General features: G+C 43.4%; 1 protein-coding gene across 4 annotated transcripts in view; it reads right to left on the reverse strand.

Annotated features, from left to right (window-relative positions):
- The window catches only part of gnas (GNAS complex locus), a 46,158-nt gene that overhangs the window by 16,527 nt on the left and 10,724 nt on the right, over window positions 1–18,907 (reverse strand). Inside the window, exons 1-4 of one of the 4 annotated variants that reach the window (XM_049023150.1) lie at window positions 13,976–15,645; window positions 8,130–8,202; window positions 2,066–2,120; window positions 1,582–1,701 (exon numbers count right to left, since the gene is read on the reverse strand). In XM_049023150.1, coding sequence (XP_048879107.1) covers window positions 1,582–1,701; window positions 2,066–2,120; window positions 8,130–8,202; window positions 13,976–14,114 — 387 coding nt within the window. In that variant the 5' untranslated portion in view covers window positions 14,115–15,645. The other 3 variants (XM_049023149.1, XM_049023151.1, XM_049023147.1) reach the window with 3 other exon arrangements.

The raw sequence follows: 18,907 nt of genomic DNA on the forward strand, positions 1-18,907 counted from the left end.
AGAAGATAAGGACAATGAACAGGCCGCTGTGGGCACTCGGAGAAACGGACAGCATTGTACTGGAGGTGAAGACGCTTCGATTTCCCAGAAACCAAAACGACTCAACCGTGCTGTGATCAACATCCATTGTCCATTTCACCGTGTCGAAGGTCCGTTTAATGTGGGTTTAGTGCTCTAATGGGGGTCAGAGCCACGGACGGACAATCAAGCCCGGCCACTGCTGATCAGACAGGGAATTCTAACACATTCTAACAATGGTGACTTCACTCATTGGCGTTGGGGGTTTCGAGCGGCCGGAGGATCTACTCGCTGCCGCTGAGGGAGCCGGAGCTGGTAGCATGTGGCACATTGCGCGCCCGTGCGACACCCCCCCCCCCCCCACCGGCTGCGAAGCCGCTCTCCACACGCCCTCACCCTCCCACACGCACGCCGGCATCTCAGTGGACCAGTCAAACTGGTTCCCAGTGGAGGAGGGGGGGCATCCACTTCGTTCAGGCACAGCTTCCGCTGTCCTAGCCCGCACCCTCGCCGCAAACAATGTGAATTAAACGCTGATCTGGAACGTTCTTTGGTAGCCATGTGCCCACACTGTTAAGCGCGTCTGTAGTCAGTGGGGATTAATCAGCAACCAGGTAAAGTAACCACAATTTTCTTTTCATAAGAAGCTACTTAGGAAGTCAAAACTAGTCTAAAAACTAACTGGAGATCAGGCCCCGCCCCCTCCCCTCTACACCCCTCCCCCACAGCTATGCTGAGACACAGCAGTGGCCCCACAGCCCCCACAGGTCCCAGTGTGCTGCAATTCCCAGCACCATGTGGAAGCATCCTCACAGGGGGCAGTTTAAGGGTCATTAGCACACAATTGGGCTTAATGAGTCAGACTGCACAGAAGCGTGTGACTCTCAGGTGAGACGCTCATCCGTTCAATTACCCCCCAGAAGGCAGGGTATACCTGCTAATTACTGCAGCAGAGCCCAGGCCACTAAAGACCTTTACCTGCTTTCTATAGTCTTACGGGGAAGGAGAGGGGGTGCTTATCAGTCTGTGCAGAAAAGTGCAGAAAAGTACAAAGTTCATCGGGGGAGGGGAGAGGTATTAGGGAATTCAACCTCTTTACCTGGGTTCATTTTACGAAAGACTCAAAATAGAATTGTGCATTGCTTTGTTCAGATTCCAGCCCCAGTGAGCTTCCTTAAATTTCTCACAAGGTGGCAGATTTATAAACTGAAAAGTGCTCTGCAGCTAAATGGAGCCCCGTAAGTGTGAGGAGCCCACAGTGCCCCAGGCGGGGGGCGGGGGGCTGTGCCACATGCATCCCCGAAGCAGCGTGAAGGGAAATGAATCTCGAAAACAGGAAGAGACCCACCCCTGCTCCCCCAAACCTTTCACCCTCCATTCACCCTATTTACAGGAGGGTCTCCTCCTAGCTAAAGCGGGGCCAGTCTCCGGAAGGACGTCCCGCTCGAAGGAGGCAGGCAGAGGCTACGTGGGGCGGCGTCTCGGCCCGACCCTGTGGCCGTCTGCTCCATGTGAAGCATTTGATGTGCGTGCGCATGGGTGTGTGATGGCGGTCGCACTCACAGAGGGAAACTCAAAGTCCTTCTGATTCGCTAAGTTGAGGATGTACTCGATCCGAAACTGGTTCTCCTGACAGGCGAGCAGGACTGGCGGCGCCAATGTGTTCATGGCAGCCACAATGGTCTGGGGGGGGCGACATGGAGCGCATTCGCGGGTTTAAACGTGAGACACACACACACACATTAACAAGGTAACACTTCGGGTACAAGAACATGTTCTTAAATACATTTAAGGGCAAATTACACTTACAAAAGGCCTCATTTACATTCCCCCAGTACAGACTCTCGTTAAACTTCCAGCTCTAATTAGATCCCAAGTACTAATTACTACTATTACTATCATTACATCAATGTAAAAATCACAAACTTGTGATGAAGTCGGAGAATAAAATAACCGGCTAGTTTAAGTTCCTCACAGGCCCCATGAACAGTTACAGACTCTTATTTCAATAGATCTAACAGGAGAGATTACAAAAGCACAAACTTACCTCTATAGCTTCTTTAATGTTATTTTTAATATCCTGAATTTTCTGTTTTTTCTCTCTGTAAGGCAAAAAGAAAAAAAAAAATTGAACTAAAAAAAAACACTATAAACCAAATAACAGGTAAACAGGAGATAATTAAAGCATCTTTATTAAAGTAGGGGATTGTTTTTTTTTTTCCTTTACTGGTCATTTGGCTCATTGCTCCAATCAGAGCCTGAAGGTGAGGGAGGGCTTTGAGCCAGAGAAACAAGGAGCCTATCAACAGTCGCTTGCACATCCACCCCTGGCTACATCAGACAAGCCACGAAGCTGCAGGACATCCCTGCTAGCCTGTTTCTGACCCCCAGAACGTCACATGACCATCGGACATCCAGACAAAAAGGCCTGCTTAGCAACGGAGCTCCTGTCACGACACAGGGAACACGCTAAAAACCTCGCCCGAATAAGAGGTAAAAACCGGGCAGATCCTACCGCTCATATACACCAAGTTTGCTAGATGCTGTAACTCACACCACACTCAGTTCCCGGCTTATAACTGGGCTGTAACGTGCCCGACACCGCGCAACACACCAACCATAAGGGGGGGATAAAAGGTCACTAATCGTGCCGAAATCTATTAACTGTGTGAGATTAGAAAATCGTTTTTTTTTTTTTTTTTTTTTTTTTGCAGGATTTCATGGCCCCCTTAGGCCCTGGATCTCACAAGGTACAAGAGCCATAAAAAGGAACATTGAACGTTTAAAGCAAGCTTTTGTATCACTCATGAATGCGAATGCTATTCACCAGCAGACAAAGGCTGGTCCGTGGACATGCAGGACGAAACTGGCAGGCACATGGTATCTGGAGCAGGATCAAATAGGGCAGACATGCCGCCCGGCCTCAGAGGCGCGCCTCGATGCACACGCCACCTTAACTGATTAACATATTTCCCAGAAAGCCACACCCCCCAAAATAGCACGTTGGAAAGGATACAAAAATCACTCCCCTACATACATTCCTTGCCTCTCCTCACATCCTTCTTCCATCACCCCACATCTTAATTATCTACAATAAACCGAAGACCATGCTAATAAAGCAAGCCAGAACATCGAAATAAAACTGCACACAAAATTTCCCTGGATCATAATATCTATGAGGGGAAAAAAAAAACACTAAATCGTACCATTATAAAACTTGGAAATTCATTTAATTGGAAGACCTCAAACACTGGAAGAAAAGCAAACTGCAAAATTCACCAAAAAAAAAGAAAAAAAAAAAATCTAGCTCGTATCTCCTCATATGTTCTCATATATTTAATCGCCCAGTTCTTTCTGTACCTTTCTACTTCTGCCGTTTCCATAGCAGATCTGCAGACAGATCTGCCAAACCCCTGGAAGACAAGGGGGCAACTCTGCAAGAGACAAGATTTTTCACATTTATGGTGACCTAGACACACAACATAAGAAATCCTTTTATGGGGGGACACCACGATTCAATGAGCCCTAACAAGACAGTACAGACAAACTTCTGATATAAAGTATTACACTAAGCTTGACCCAAACAAAGCCAGCTAGATGGGATCAGACTGTACACTTCCTTAGTAGTTTGGGCAGCGCAAACTTTCACGGTTAAGGACACCGATGCGAATTTTACTGGTTCTGCATCCCAGGAAGGGTCCTGCAGACGATATTTAACTGGCCTAGCGTCCAGGTCGTGTTGGATACCAGCATCAACTAAACAACAGAATGTGAACAGCGGTACGTTATTAGTGCCTCACTTTGTTAATGCTTCCACTACACTAATATTTATGTACAGTCTGAAAGGAGTCTGCTAGCAGATAACATTTCAGCCATCGCCCACAGAGAAAAACCTGTAGTCTTGTCTAGACACATATGGACCTCATACACACTCAAGCACGGTGTTTTAAGGTGGAAGTCTATTGAAAAACTATAAAAATCAAGGTCCCTTTTGGCAATCCTGAGGATGACCTTCTTTGGTAAGTTTTTAGGCCCAAACGACAATTTTTATGATTCAGAGGGTATTTCACACACTCATCACTGGGGATGTTTGAACGGTGACACTGTACCCGTAGGCCTGGGTTTTAAAACAAAGAAACAAATGATGAATTATTAAATCAGACACTACAAAATACAGCTTATTTGGGACCAAGGGAAGCACAGCCCAGAAAAATATTTCATACAACTGGGAAAACCCAGAAACCCAACTTCAGCCAGAACTCGAAGAAAAGTTCAGCAGCAGATGCATGGTGAGCATTTTTTGTTACTATAAATGTCACAAAAGGGCACGCAGACAATTAGGACCATGGGAAGGATAACCGCAAAACGCACCGGGGGCAGAAGACTTCCCTTCGCAACACCTGCAGTTAGATCCGTCCTCCGCTTCCGCAAAATGGGCATGGAGATCCTTATCTTTCACTGACCTCTTCGTCTGAGCGTGAAGGCACACCATATGCTAACCTTACGCTGCTTAAAATATACGTGCACGCAAACTAACCCAGGACATTCGCCCAGGAGATTCAGGAATCTCTCACCCTGCTTGGGGGTGGGGGGGGGGCATAAACTCCACCTTCAAAGGAAACACCTACTCAGACAAGCACAACATTATAATGTCACAATTCATAGTAATTATGACGTTTAGACATGTTTAAAGCCGACACTTAATTCTTCTTCTGTCACAGATGAGAAACAAAAATGCACGTTCAGGAAAACTGCAGAGTAACTACAGCATTCCTGTGCCTCGTTAACTGTTTTGGACTAAAGTGTGCGGAAGTGCACAGCCAATATTGTGCATTTTACAGTCTAAAACAAAAGCTACATTGCTTGAAAATCACTTGACTAATTAACAGGACACTCAAGCCAAAAAGTCTGTTCAGAGTAGCCATGACTGCAAAAGGCCAGTATATTCACAGCTATCAGTTAAGGCTATTTCTTCGGTAATCTGCTGTTAAATTAGGACAGTTGGAACTGGACAGAGGAATAGCAATCCAAATATACATATTAATAGAACGACGGAATCATTTTCATGAAATGAAAGTAAATTCCTGGATTTCAAGCACGCATGCAAACTGGATGAAACGGCACATAAATAGAAGATGCATGGGGGGGGGGGGGGGAAGCCAAACACAAAGTGATATTCTAACCTTCCCTTTTCTGTTCAGAGCAGAAGTGACGCTTGTCATTCACAAGTCCAAGAAAACAGGTTACACGCAAATATTTTGCTCCACCACCTGTCACTAGCTTACTGATGACACAGAAAGAACAGCAGCCCCAAAACACAACCCTGAGGTACCCCATTCATTACAACAGGGGACTGTAGGCTTCATATTCAACACATATTTTATTATTAATTAATATCTTATAACTACCTGACGATAAGAAAGTTTAAGAAGTTCAAGACTCAGTGCATTAAATATAAAAGATCCATCTGTTATAGAATCCCCTTGAAAAGAAGTTCTGATTTATATAAAATCAATTTTATATAAAATTGAAAAAAATTTTATATAAAAATTATGCAACTTCAAATGGGACTTCAAAAACTAACCTAATTTTCATAAAGCAAAGCAGCATTAAATTAATCCAAATCATATTCATCTACAAAATTGTGTTTCTTGACCAATGGTGTTTAATAAATATCCCGTAAACCCATTGTAATTTACATTATTTAAACACTGGATTATTTGCTTGTTAACTTTCCAACAAGCCATAAATCTTATTTCTACACCGAACAATCAGAGGGGAAAAGGTTGAACCAGAAGAGGAGGTGGGGCTCAATCTTCTAACGTGATGAGCCTTGAAGGGTAACACCAAGGGAAAAAAAAAAAAAACATTTTGGGACAGAAAAAGAGGAGAAAGTTTCTTCTGCCGTGGTTGGTCTGTACATCTCTACTCATGAACGTCCTGTTCATTGATAGTCTTGCATATTTTCCACACACAAATAAAAACAAAAGAGCCATGGTAGGAATGCACCTAACATGCAAGACATTGTTCTTTGCCCTTGGGTTAAGAGAACAACAAGACCAGGAACATACTGGAATGCACCTCAACACTGTCCGTTGACCTTCTTTGGAGATAAAAGCTTTCCACGTCTTATATTTGTTTTTTATATATTAAATTATATTATATATTATATATACACAGACTATTTTTTTAAAGATTTGGCAAGGTTTTACTTCCTGCATGGGGGTAAAACTCGGCCGGCTTTAGGTCACTGTAGATGTTGGCGATTCAGGGTGTTTCATAAGCCACAAACTAGTCCAACTGCATTTCACTCAGTTACACGCGAGAGAAAGAGGGGATGCTAAGATACAACTGCAGGGAAAACACACACACACCCTTTACATTAAAAATGTATTTGCCCCGACTTACTTGAGTCCTTCACAACCTTCCCAAACATTAAAATAAAACAAGCAGAAACACAGTATATTCCATATGTTTAACATTTAGAAAATTATATTTTAAAACAGGTTTAATAATTTTTTTTTAACACCAGCAGAACCATAGGACGTCACGCGGACTGCCACAAGCCTCTGTTGGCACCTCATCCACATTCTCTCATCACAGAGGTACTTAAATCGCAGAAAAACTATGAAAAAAAACCCACACAGCACAAAGAGAGGTGTGCTTTCCTGTTCCCATTTATTTAATCGGAAGACATCAAAAAAAAAAAAAATCCAACCCATCTGCCAACAGGGAGAGCGACCAAACACACAAATGTGGGACGAAAATGAGAGAAGGACGGAAGGGAGACGACACCACCGACGAATCAAGACACTCCACTCTTCCTTTTTGTCTTACCATGCAGACCAGGGGAGCTCGTCAGTAAAATCCCTGCCCTGTCACTAAAATGCCACCAATCGCCTCTCAGTTCAAATGGCAGTCACACCTGTAGGGTATCCCGTACACGCTCAAAATTTAAATTTTGCTTAATCTGAACGGTGCTAGCAAAACTGGCAAATATTACTCAGCTGTGTCCAATTGAAAAGTACAGCGACTTCACAAGGCCAGGGTTCCGTTCAAACTAAAGAAATCGGGGAATAGCGAGTCTTCAAGTCTCGTTATGCAAAACGGCAAAATGGACACGAAACCAAATCGATTGACGGCATCTACTAAAAATCCAAATACTATTTATGAGAGTCTACCGCTGCAAGACAGAACTAAAAAAAAATACAAAATAATAAAACATGTGAAACCAATAAACCTGACGTGACTGTATGGGAAGGGCTGACAATCACCTTCCCCAGCTTGTAGTGGACTGTCAGCAGCCAAACTGGTTATTTCTACCTTTACATGCTGCAGTCTTTTCATACTGCCTCTAATTCCCTCTCAGGGATGCTTAAAAAAATTTTTAAAAAGTCTCACACACTGCAGTAGCCACACGGCTAGCAGGAAAACCAACAACGTTTTGTGACATTTTAATTGGCCATTCATGAGGACTGGGCACTGTCCCTAATTCCCTATGAGTCAATGGATTGGTCGGTCAGCACTTGCTTTCAGCCCCATCTTTTTAGCCAATGACAGCAAGCAGGTGATATGTGCTGGTACATCCTGTGGCAGGCAACTTTCTGAATGAGCATGTACACATGGTGCCGTTCTCAAAGGAGTCACAGAGGGTCAGGATACGCGCCTCTGAAATTGGACACACTTGAAAACCACGGTCTCCATTTTCAGAGTCATCTGCGATTTGTTACTAGGTCAAAAATAAATAAATAAATAAATAAAGACACATCCAGGACCATTATAGTACAAGTCACCAGCTAAACTAAGTTTAGGTTAGAGTCTAAAAAGGTCCCAGTCTCTAATTTCTATGGCTAAATAAAACCACGGTAACATGAATAGACATGTATTGGCATGACATGACGCTTCAAGTATGAATCAGATGTAGGGAAAAAGGAGATAAATCGAATGAAAGACAAAAGAAAGGAAAATAAATAAATCACAGAAAGACTGCAAGAATAATCGCAAGGAGGAACAAATATGATGGATACTGTGATTGCAGCACTGATATGGAAGTAGGAAGATAGAAAATGCTGGAGAAATCAGGAGTTGTGGAGAGAAGAGGGGGTACTTACTCTGGGTTGAAGCCGTTGACATGCAGGATCCGCATCTGTTTCACTATAGTGCTCTTTCCCGACTCTCCAGCCCCTGTGAACAAAACGGGAAGGGGGTGGAGGTTACCGGTGTGTGATCACAGGAAGGACAGGTCTTAATGTCTGGAAAGATTCGTCCCACGTCTTTCATAAACCAAAGAAACAACACGTATTCACGGTCCTTAATTAACACCAACACAGAACCAGAATCTACCAAAAGGCAATCATCTAACAGCTTGTCATGGAGACAAAGTTAAAAACAACACACGATTTGCACAACACAACACCTGACGGAGACTACAAACATGGGTCTCCATCCGTCCTACAGCCCCAACGCTTCCCAGCAAACACATAACGGTATCGGTATGCAAGTGATTCTGGCAGCAGGCAGGAATTTGGTTATAAGTAACCTATAACCATACTACCAGTGGTTATACAAGGCTGTGAAATACAGAGGTATAGTTAGGTGTTGCTGGACAAAGCACATCTATGCATGTAAAACCAGAGCTTTGCACTGGTTTGTGCAAGAAGCCACACTCTGCTAGATATAACGGGGGGGGGGGGGGGGGGGGTTAATATAATCAAGAGAGGCATTTTCAAGTCTAATGATCCCTCCCAAGGAGAAAAAAAAACCAAAGACATTAATATAAAAAGCTAGAGTGAAAACACACACAGACAAGTGGTTTTCCCTCAAGTATAAAATCAGCTGCTAGCTAATAAGCTAAATGTTAGAAGCATCACAGACACCTGAACTTCTGAAGTTCTACAATAAGGAAGATACAGGTTTGTAGGAGAGCTAAGAATAATAGGAATCTAAGTTTCAAGCAAACATAAGAAGGTCTAATTATACTTAATGCAGCATTGATACCAAACATTTAGATTTTCAAACCTGCCACCATTATGCAAAAGTTTCTCTTAAGAATTCAGGAGGCTCCGAGTGTTAGAAACACTAGTTACAAACGCTAGTTAAATTGACCGCGTTCATTGGTGGGTATAACGCAGTGGAGATAAAGGCACCGATCCACGCATTCTGCGTCAATCTTCGAACGGTCATGTTTTCCGTGATACTCTGAGCCACACTGAACAAACCGATAGGCTAGAGATAAGAACATGTTTAAAGCTCAGAGACTGGGGGGGGGGGGGGGGGTGGAACTACAGGGAAAAAAATGGCCGCCTGTCAGGATGGAAAATTACGGACATGAAGAACCACGCGAGACACAAACGGGAAACAAAGAAAATCATATGTAGGGCTCCCAAAAATCGTGGGATTCGGGGCGGATAAAAAGCCAGGGTTGATAACTCTAGCTGATTTGCTGCAGATGTCTTGTACACATGGGAATTATATTTTGAGAGAGTAATTCTATCCTAGACTAAACAGTTTTAAAAGGTAATAGGAGCGACTGAATAAAATACACACTGGTCTATAATAATCAAAGATAACAACGTCTTCACCATTTGACTTTGCGGTGATGCACCCCATCGCTGCTGCTGTAATAAATGTTTTTTTAAAGCTCCCCAAGATCTTTGGCACGTGGGACCGCATGCAGCGTTACTGCCAAACATCTCCATGAGGCTGCCATAGAATCTGCTTCTGAAACTGCAAACCAAAGATAAACATGATGCAAGCAAGGAAGTTTACATCAGTACAGTGTTGCTCAGTCTGATGTCCAGTCCATCGCATACCTGGTCTGTTATCAACTATGGATCTTCATAACCAAGACTGGACAATCACAGAAATTAGCTGGATCCATAAGTTATGTTCATGCAACTATTCCAATTTTACTTCATTCTGTTAACTTATGAACCTGCAACCAAGCAACCTGTAAAATGTTCCAAGACATATATGGCTTTTTTTATTAATGACCATGGATCCAATCAGCGATCAGGCTTTCGTATCATAGATGAGTACACGTCATTCCTATGGCATGAGAAAAGGTGCTCCTCACGTTTACCAAAAGGCCAAGATCTCTCCTGAGTTCCTTGCGAGTGAGTGAACACACTTGTACTCGATCTAAGCTTCACCGAATGGGTGACACGGCAGAACAGAAAGTATTACGGGCTTAGACTTACATACGGATGCCTGCTAAGACGCACAGACAGCACACGACGTCGGGCCACCCGACCGAGCCATCGTGTCATTTATTAAGAGCCAGCTTGGCTGGAAAACCAAGACCTTGTGACTCAACAGGACGGGAAACAGCATCCCCGAAAAAGCCCTACTTAAAAAGGCCTTGAAGGCATCATCAGAAAGTATACAGGAGGGGAGGACAAGTTCTGAAATGGGAGCATGTATAGATCATGGTGGGAGCTGTACGCATCTTTATCAACAGAAGCAAACGGGGGAGCCTCACAGGGTCGGATACTGCAAACGGGACACACAGGTCACTACAAAATCCTCACGCAGAGGTTTGACACTTCAAGAACTCCACAGACAAAGGCTAGATCTCCCAGTATGGGTGGGGCGTCTTCCAGTAGGACAACACCCCAATCACCAGAGCTCAAGTTGCCAAAAGGGGATTTAAAAACCAGAGACTCCCTTCCAAATAATCCAAATTTACTTTCAACAACCGCAGGGGTCTCCAGAACAGTAGCTGTAGAAAGGCGGCTTCCATCTCGAGCCGATGGAAGCTGGAGGCCTTCCCTATATAGACTTCCAGGTCCTTGCTGGCTTCGTGCCATCCCATAATGTACACTGCCCCGGTTGGAAAAAAAAAAAACACACAGACCCACCATGCAGGTACATGCAGATTTTAGTCCTCTCACCACCTGCTATAAAAACATGAATATTACATAAACTGCCAGTTTGATTAACCACAAGCCACCCAAAATGTATGTCTGAGAGATCAGCTTGCAAAGTGACACCTGTTATGAAGTGGCATGTAAGGAAGAAACCAGGGCATTACAGTTACTACAACAGCACTGCAGCAACAGTGCAGCAACAGTGCAGCCTTGGTGCAAAAGTCACTTAAAGGGAAATTCCACCCAAAAAAAGCGATATTAAGTTCCTATTGTTCACAACCAGATAATATCCTGTATTGTATTGCGCACACACCTTGTACAGAGAAGTGGATGTTTGTTTAACAAAAACATTTTATTCTCTGACATCAACAAGAGGCATTTTTGTTCTGAATTGTGCCTCGAAATTGTGTAAAGATACAAACACTCTGGGGGTAGAAAAATCAAACAAAATTCTTCCAAATTCACTCAGAGCTATTCCTTATGGCACCCCATTTTTTAAAGGAAATAATAGAAGTGTTACACTTCTATTATAAGTTTGGGATCGACTAACTCTGGCCTACAATCCTTGGTCATCCACAAATCGCTGGCGATATGAACAGGTAGAAAGCAGTCAAGGTGACAGGGCAAATGGTCACCAGAATTCTGTGCGATTGCACCCAACACACTTGTATGAAACTAGCAGCTACATTTCATGTCACAAAACCAGACATTACAAACACTCATCCAAATATGAAGAATTAACTTTTAGGTAAATCTCACAAAAGCTTCCCTCCATATAAATACGGAACAGGACACATTTACTAACTCTACAGATTTAAAAAAGTACTATAAAAGGTGGTTATTAAAGAATTACATTTTAATTCTAACATAAATGCAAGATGATACCCAAAAGGACAGTTTACACATCCCACCTTTGGGGCATTAAACATACAATATAATGTACTCACACCTCAGATTTTACCAAATTAATATCCCAAAACAGACAATTAACCTCATCTGTCAGCATAACAAGAAGCCAATTAGGAATAAACAATTCACTGATGGGGAGGGGGACTCCTTCCCCTGAGAATGGACTGTTCTTCAACTCAACTCCAAAAGCTCACATTTGGGTTGAGAAAAATGTGCTAAAAACAAAAAAATAAATAAACATCCAAAAGATGCCTGACGTGGCCTTTGCTTAGCTTAACAATATGCTGCATGAGTCCCACAGCCATCCACACTGCGTTGAGGTTAATTTCACAAAAACGGCACGACCCCCATCACAAAAGACGTGCGATGGCACGGCAGCCTGGCCCTTCAGCTGAAGGGCTCCAACTGTTACTCGATTTTACAGCAACGGCAGAGTCCCCAGCACATTAATCGCCGGCACCCGGCCCGGCTAAGCAGAGAGCAAAATGTGTCGGACAAGAACACTAAATTAACAATTTAGAATTTGAGAATAGTGTCTCAGCTTTTTCGCCCCTCCGCATAAAAGCACGAACTTTTTCAAATGCCGTCGTCTGCGATGGTGTTGAATATCGTGCGATGTTAGCCAGAGATGTTCTCCGCGGAAACACACTTAATGGGAAGCAAAAACGAAACATTTTAAGCAATGGGTAGCTTCCGAATGGAAAGGCTTTAGCATGGTGTCCAGTTTGTGCCTTATTGGTTTTCCTGTGAATTCCCTTCTGAAGAAGCAGGGATGCCTCCACACACACACACACACACACACACACACACACACACACACACACACACACACACACACACACACTCCTTTTCTTTATTTCTCCACATGACCAGTCATGTGTGCCTGCGTCACAGAGGCCCAGCTCTTGTACCAAAGACGTTTTCCTGCCCCACCAAGCTCCGGGCCCTTACGATCACACGGCGGGGGCGAGCCAGGGTAGTATCAGGCTGGGAAACAGCAGAAACCCAATCGGTCCACAGCAGAGTGTACAAGTAAATCTTCAGAAAAAAAAATAACCTAAATATGTACATAAATTCATACAGGAACCTCCTCACCAGCACCACACCCCCCAACTGTCAGCAGTTGATGTATGTATGTATGTATGTATGTATGTACACACACACCCCCTTTCAAGTTCACGTCAAAGATAATATAAGGGAAAAATAATATGTTTTCCCACACTGAAAATGATCACCTGATTCAACTAATGCAATATTCCTCTATGCCCGCAACCCGCTTCTATACTTCACACTGTCACACACATTATATATATATATGACACACACACTCTACATAGACCCTGATCTTCCGGACGCTTTCTGAAATCTGAACAGGAGTGAATCTCGAATTGCTCTATGCCTTTCGGGTCCCGTTAAAAGGTGTTTTGTCATTTGTACTCCAGAACTAGGTCGGGAAATACACAGGAGGACATTAAAATAACCGCCCAACAACTGACTCCGCGTACCTCCAATGCATTAATATGAACTGAATGGTGTAAAACATGAATCGCACGAGACTGTCGAGCTGTAAAGGTGCATGAAAACAGCACGATGGCGTCTGTAAAACGCAGAGATCGCGGTGCCTGTGCGTTTTTCCCTACGGCGACCCACCACTTCCTCGTACACGGAAATAAGTCTTCAAAACACTTAAAGGCGAACACGTCCAGCCATTTTCACCAGGTGCTTATTAAACTATCCGCTTTTATCAAGCTGGTCTACGGTATTAAAAAAAATCGGCGACGAAACGAATCGTAAACAACGAACAACGCAATAATAAAAACACGCTTATAAAACCGATCGGATGGTTTAGCAAACATAACAGCACAACAAATCTACGCAGTCTGGCCTTACTGGATCACATAATCCGGAAAATCTGGTTAACATTACCCCCGTTAAAGGATGGACTATATTCTCCATAAAAGTGGATATTAAGGGCAGATGATCTCGGTAAGCGGATGGCAGCCCTTTTCACGGCCTGCACAACATGAGCGATCGCTCCACATCCGTCCCTATATAGCAGACGTGCAGCAGCCCAGCGATCGGGCACGACTGAATGCATTAATACGGCATAAAAACACAGCATGCATGTGATGTCCGAAGGGCCGCGTCCCCCGCGGCCGCCTCCCGGCGCAGACACCTACCGAGCAGGAGCAGCCGGTGTGTGGCCCGGTATATCTGCTTGTCCTTCTGCAGCTGTTTCTCTATCTTTTTGTTGGCCTCCCTCTGCGCCTTCTCCTCGTTTCGCTGGTCCTCGGTCTTACCGTTGCCCAAACAACCCATCTTCCCAAAAAAAAAATAAAATAAAACCCCGGTACCGGGTTCGGGGGGGGGGAGGAGGAGGAGGAGGAGAAGGAAGGGAGACAGGGGGGTTGGATGGGAGGGAGAGGTGTGGGGTGGGATGGGGGGAAGGAGGAGGGGGCTGATAAAATAAAAATTAAACTATTCCTAAATCCCTAGGCTGGCCCACCGATTTAACGCCCCGCCAAGGATTTGTGACATTTATATCGCCGAGTTACGCCAGCGGACTGCGCGAACGACGCCGTTTCGGTAACGTAATTACTGTTAACTGCGTGAAATTGCCTAAAATGTATCAGTCTGTGGGGAAAAGGTGGCAGCGCCGATGACGACAAGCCGGGCCGCCCTCCTGCACGGCTAATTACTCTTATTTTTTTGCTTTTTTTTTTTTTTTTTTTTAAATCACACTGCACACGTTTTATGCACTTAAAGGCATTAAATGTGCCGCTAGCATCCTCGGCTCCCCCGCGAAATGACGGACGGCAGTAGCCTAATATCGGGACCTTTTCCCCGGCGAACAGATATCCCGACACAACCGATTTAGCAAATTTCCTGCGGCGAATCCATTCACTTTATCCTGCACGAAACAAGAATTTCCTGAAATGTAAGTGTAAGAAAAAGGAATACAAAAAAATTCAAAAGGTCCGAAAACGAACGATGTTATATATGTTTTATATATATATATATATATATATTTTTTTTTTTTGCCGTTCTTTCTTTCTTTCCAATCTGTCTACCAGCACTCGGAGGCAGAGGCACGGAGAGCAGAGAGAGCCTTGGAAAAAAAAAATAAAAAATAAATATTTCCACTAAAATGACGGAATGTGGATCATTTTTTGCCTGGTTCACGTTTGGTTAGAACCTTTTAAAATCCGCGAATAGATCCAGTTGATCCCACAGTGTCTTTCAAATTCAGTTTTTTTGCCCAGAAATGTATTTCTTTTTTCCTCCCCCTTTTTGCGACGGTTCTTGCTCGCTGGGTTTGCCCGAATCCAAAAAAGGCCTTTCTCGCTCTTTTTTCCCCCCTCTCGCTGTAATTTTGTATTTCTCCTCACATCCGAAAGCTTCCCCGGCAGCGGTCACCGATCCCGTTCGGCTCCCCCCTCCTCCTTCTCCTCCTTTCCGCTCCTTTTCGGTTTTATTCGGCTCGTCCGATTTAATCGAATTTGCTGGAAATCCTTCAGTATTTCAGGGCTCTTCGCAGGCGCAGCCGTATGTCAGTCCTCAGCGTTGAATTCCTCCTGAAATCGGATGGCAGTATACATGTGCACATACATACATACATACATGGAGAAGCCGTAGCTCGCCAGAAGCGATCCCCCCCCCACCACCACCACCCCTATGACAGCGATCTCTTCATCAACAGGCCGTGCCCGCTCCCGAAAAGACGCCGAGAAATCGGTTTATTCGGGGTATTAATAGGCTTTTGCCCCCTTTCTCTGGGAATTATACATTGAGATAGATAGCGCCGAAGAGACGGGGTGGGGCAAAAGGCTCTCATTGAACCCTGGGAACGAGCAGCTTCTAATCACATGATTACCCAGGACGTCAGCAAGTTGCAATTCTGCAGAGAAAAGGCGCCCTCTTCAAAGCAAGAAGAATATACACACAAGGAAACACAGGCCTCAAATCCTACCTACATTAAAAAAAAACATATAACATTATTCGGTATTTCTAAAATGACCAAAGACTTATAATAAAAGTAGAAAAATACAGTAACACTATTGTTTCCAAATTCTTGACAGTTGGATGACAGCGCTATGGTTGGACCAGACGGAAGCACGTTTTCAAAGAGTAGGACGTAATGTAATAATTTAAATAATCTTTCTTGACGTTATTCATGTGGTTTTCAAGGAAAACAAGCGGGTGATTATTCCAAGTTGTGCAGATGATGTATTTCAGATTAAATCCCATTACAGACCTGTAACAGACTGCAATTTAAAACACCTTGTTAGTAGGTAGGGACAATAAAAAAATAAAATCTCAGGATTGATTGGTTGATGAGATTTCCTTATGCCAAACACTAATGCAGCAAAGCAAATTATGCCATGCCTACCATGCCTCCTTAACTACATCTTAACAACACACCAGTTAGGCTAGCAGGTAGCATAATGGTTAAGGGCATAGACTCATAGCCGAACATTACTGCCTGAAGCACTAGTACTCCTACACTAGTACCCTCAGACAAGACATTTTCCTGAATCTCTCAGACATACGATTGTATAAATGGGTTAAAAGCCCATCTATCCTTCTGTCCACTCTTTCCATTGTCCATGACCTGCAGTGCAACATGACGACAACGTGGTAAAAGTCCTTCAGCTGGAGGTTTTGGAAAATTACATTGATGTCTGGGGTTCGGAGGGGGACTTGGAGGTTAATATGCTCCTGTTTAGCATTTCACTTTTGTTTAACTAGGGTGAAAATAACAATTACCAGAAAGGATCTTTGGTTTAAGTAGGCAGGGTGGAGAAAGTATAACAATACAAACAGAAACAAACGTATGAACAAAGCAACAGACCATTGTATCATCGTTTGTGGAGGGCATACGGTCAATAAAAAAAGCCCATCCTTCTCAATAAACACTTATACTGTTAGGGTTAGGGTGATCCAAAAACTCTCTCAGGAAACATGCAATAATCTCCAGACTTAAACAGAATGCAAAGCAGAACACATAGTTTATCAACAATAAGTGAGCGACAGCGCACACATTCTAATACTAAGAGCAAAGTCTTTGAGGTTCATTGAGATTTGGCCAATTCATTTCTGATGTGTCAAATGTCAGTGAATCTCTATACTTCTCATGTATATTAAGTCAGTAACTATTCATTTACTACCCATCCATCGTCTGTAGCCACTTATCGTATTCAGGGTCACCAGAGCTTATCCCAGAAGCTACAGGCACAAGGCAGGGAACAACCCACGATGGTGCACCAACCCATCGCAAGGCTCATTCACACGCCATTCACACATATGGGCAATTTGGTAACTCCAATTAACCTCTACATGTTTTTAGAATGTGGGGGGGAGGGGGGGGGAGACCAGAGTGCCTGGAGAAACCCAAGGGACAACATACACACTCCACACATATGAAGCCATATTAGAGACTCAAACCCAGGTCCCAGAGGTGCCAACCACTACACCAGCCAACTCATTTATTACTGAAGTACAAACCATGAATGAATATAATAGCTACTTGAGATAAAAGATGCATCATTGTTCATTAATGATGAACAAACATGAGATCAGTATTTTACTTGTTATTCATTACTTGTTACTTCAGTAGTTCGCAAAGGATAGCAGAATTAACAGACATAGTAACAAATATAGTGACAGTTTCAGATAAAAGATGCATCACGATTCATTAATGATGTACAAACATGAGATCAGTACCACTGAGTCTACCAGAGATCATTGATATAGTAATTTTATATCTAGACACACCTAATATCCAAGCCGAGTACATTTTTCAAAATGTAGTGATTGTAAAGCTTTGTGGTTTGGCCAACTAGCAGGTTAATGCCAAATGCAACCACACCTTATTTTCCTACAGACCCAAATGTGGTTGCTGGCACTTACTGGAGACCGAGTTATCCTGGAGTGAGTACAGACAACTCAAATCAGCGGTTGAAATTTGTGTATTTAAGATAATAATCTAATTAAGATCAGCCAAGGGAATTCACAGGGCATGCTCATAGGCTAGCTAACATAAAAATGTATGGATATGATCACAGCAGTTATACCAGTAGCATTCTGAGTAAGGACATGAACCTGTAACCTGATGGTTTTTGGTTCAAGTCCCAAGAGGCACTGTTATTGTATAAAGGTATTTAGACAGTAAAATGTCCCTTAATATGGTTTTTAAAGATGCACATTATTGCACAGGAGTGTCCTCGAAACATCTAAACAGCCATGAGCAGGTCTGTCGTTTCTGGGGGCCGATTCGAAAAGATCTAACAAGTGCCTCGTTCCCCCCAGTGTAGTTACTGTATATGACCAAGATGGGCTCCACAGACCTGGTTTGTACACACCACCGCTAAACACACCGCACACTCTTTTAAATGTAATCATTTCTGGAATGAAGATGTGCTGTTTTTTAAGGAACATTCATCACAAAGAATCTCAAGATACTACTGGCATTTAAGCCGATTATACAGGCCGCACAAAGAAGAGTTCCGAGATGGCCGGCATGCTGAGAATGACAATGCACGCTGCAAAAAATGCAGAAAAGTCAGATCGTGCATGCGCTGCATGTGTGACATGTGCGAGAAAATGTTTACTCGCGGGCTTCAGCGGGCCAACAGGGGTGTGTACTAGTAAGTGTCAGTTGAAAATGCACAAATCTGAATTCTTGTTTAGTAAACAATGGTTAATATTATACTTACATTCAGTTTACTCTGGCCAATAACATCAAATAACAAAATATGTAATGGGGAAATACACAAGGAAACACTGTTTTTTTAACATAAACCAGACGGGTTGTGTGTTTTAAATGGAATTCAGCCACCAAAGACCGTCTTTTCAGATACTCCAGTTGCATCCATGTTGATTGTTCAGTAAATTGGGTTACTAGCGATACAGCCGGCACTGACTTTACGTAATACAGCTACACCTACCACGGGACACCAACGAACATGGGATCCATGTCAAATGTGTGTTAAAAAAATGCCAGTCTGAGCCACTCTTCTTAGGGCTCAGGCAGGAAGCCTGGCCGATGCTGTGCATTATGGGAAAGAACAGGTCAGTCAGTTTAAGCAGAAAGCAACATATATTCCTTCAAC

This window comes from Brienomyrus brachyistius, chromosome 8, assembly GCF_023856365.1.
Source record: "Brienomyrus brachyistius isolate T26 chromosome 8, BBRACH_0.4, whole genome shotgun sequence".
NCBI lineage: Eukaryota > Metazoa > Chordata > Actinopteri > Osteoglossiformes > Mormyridae > Brienomyrus > Brienomyrus brachyistius.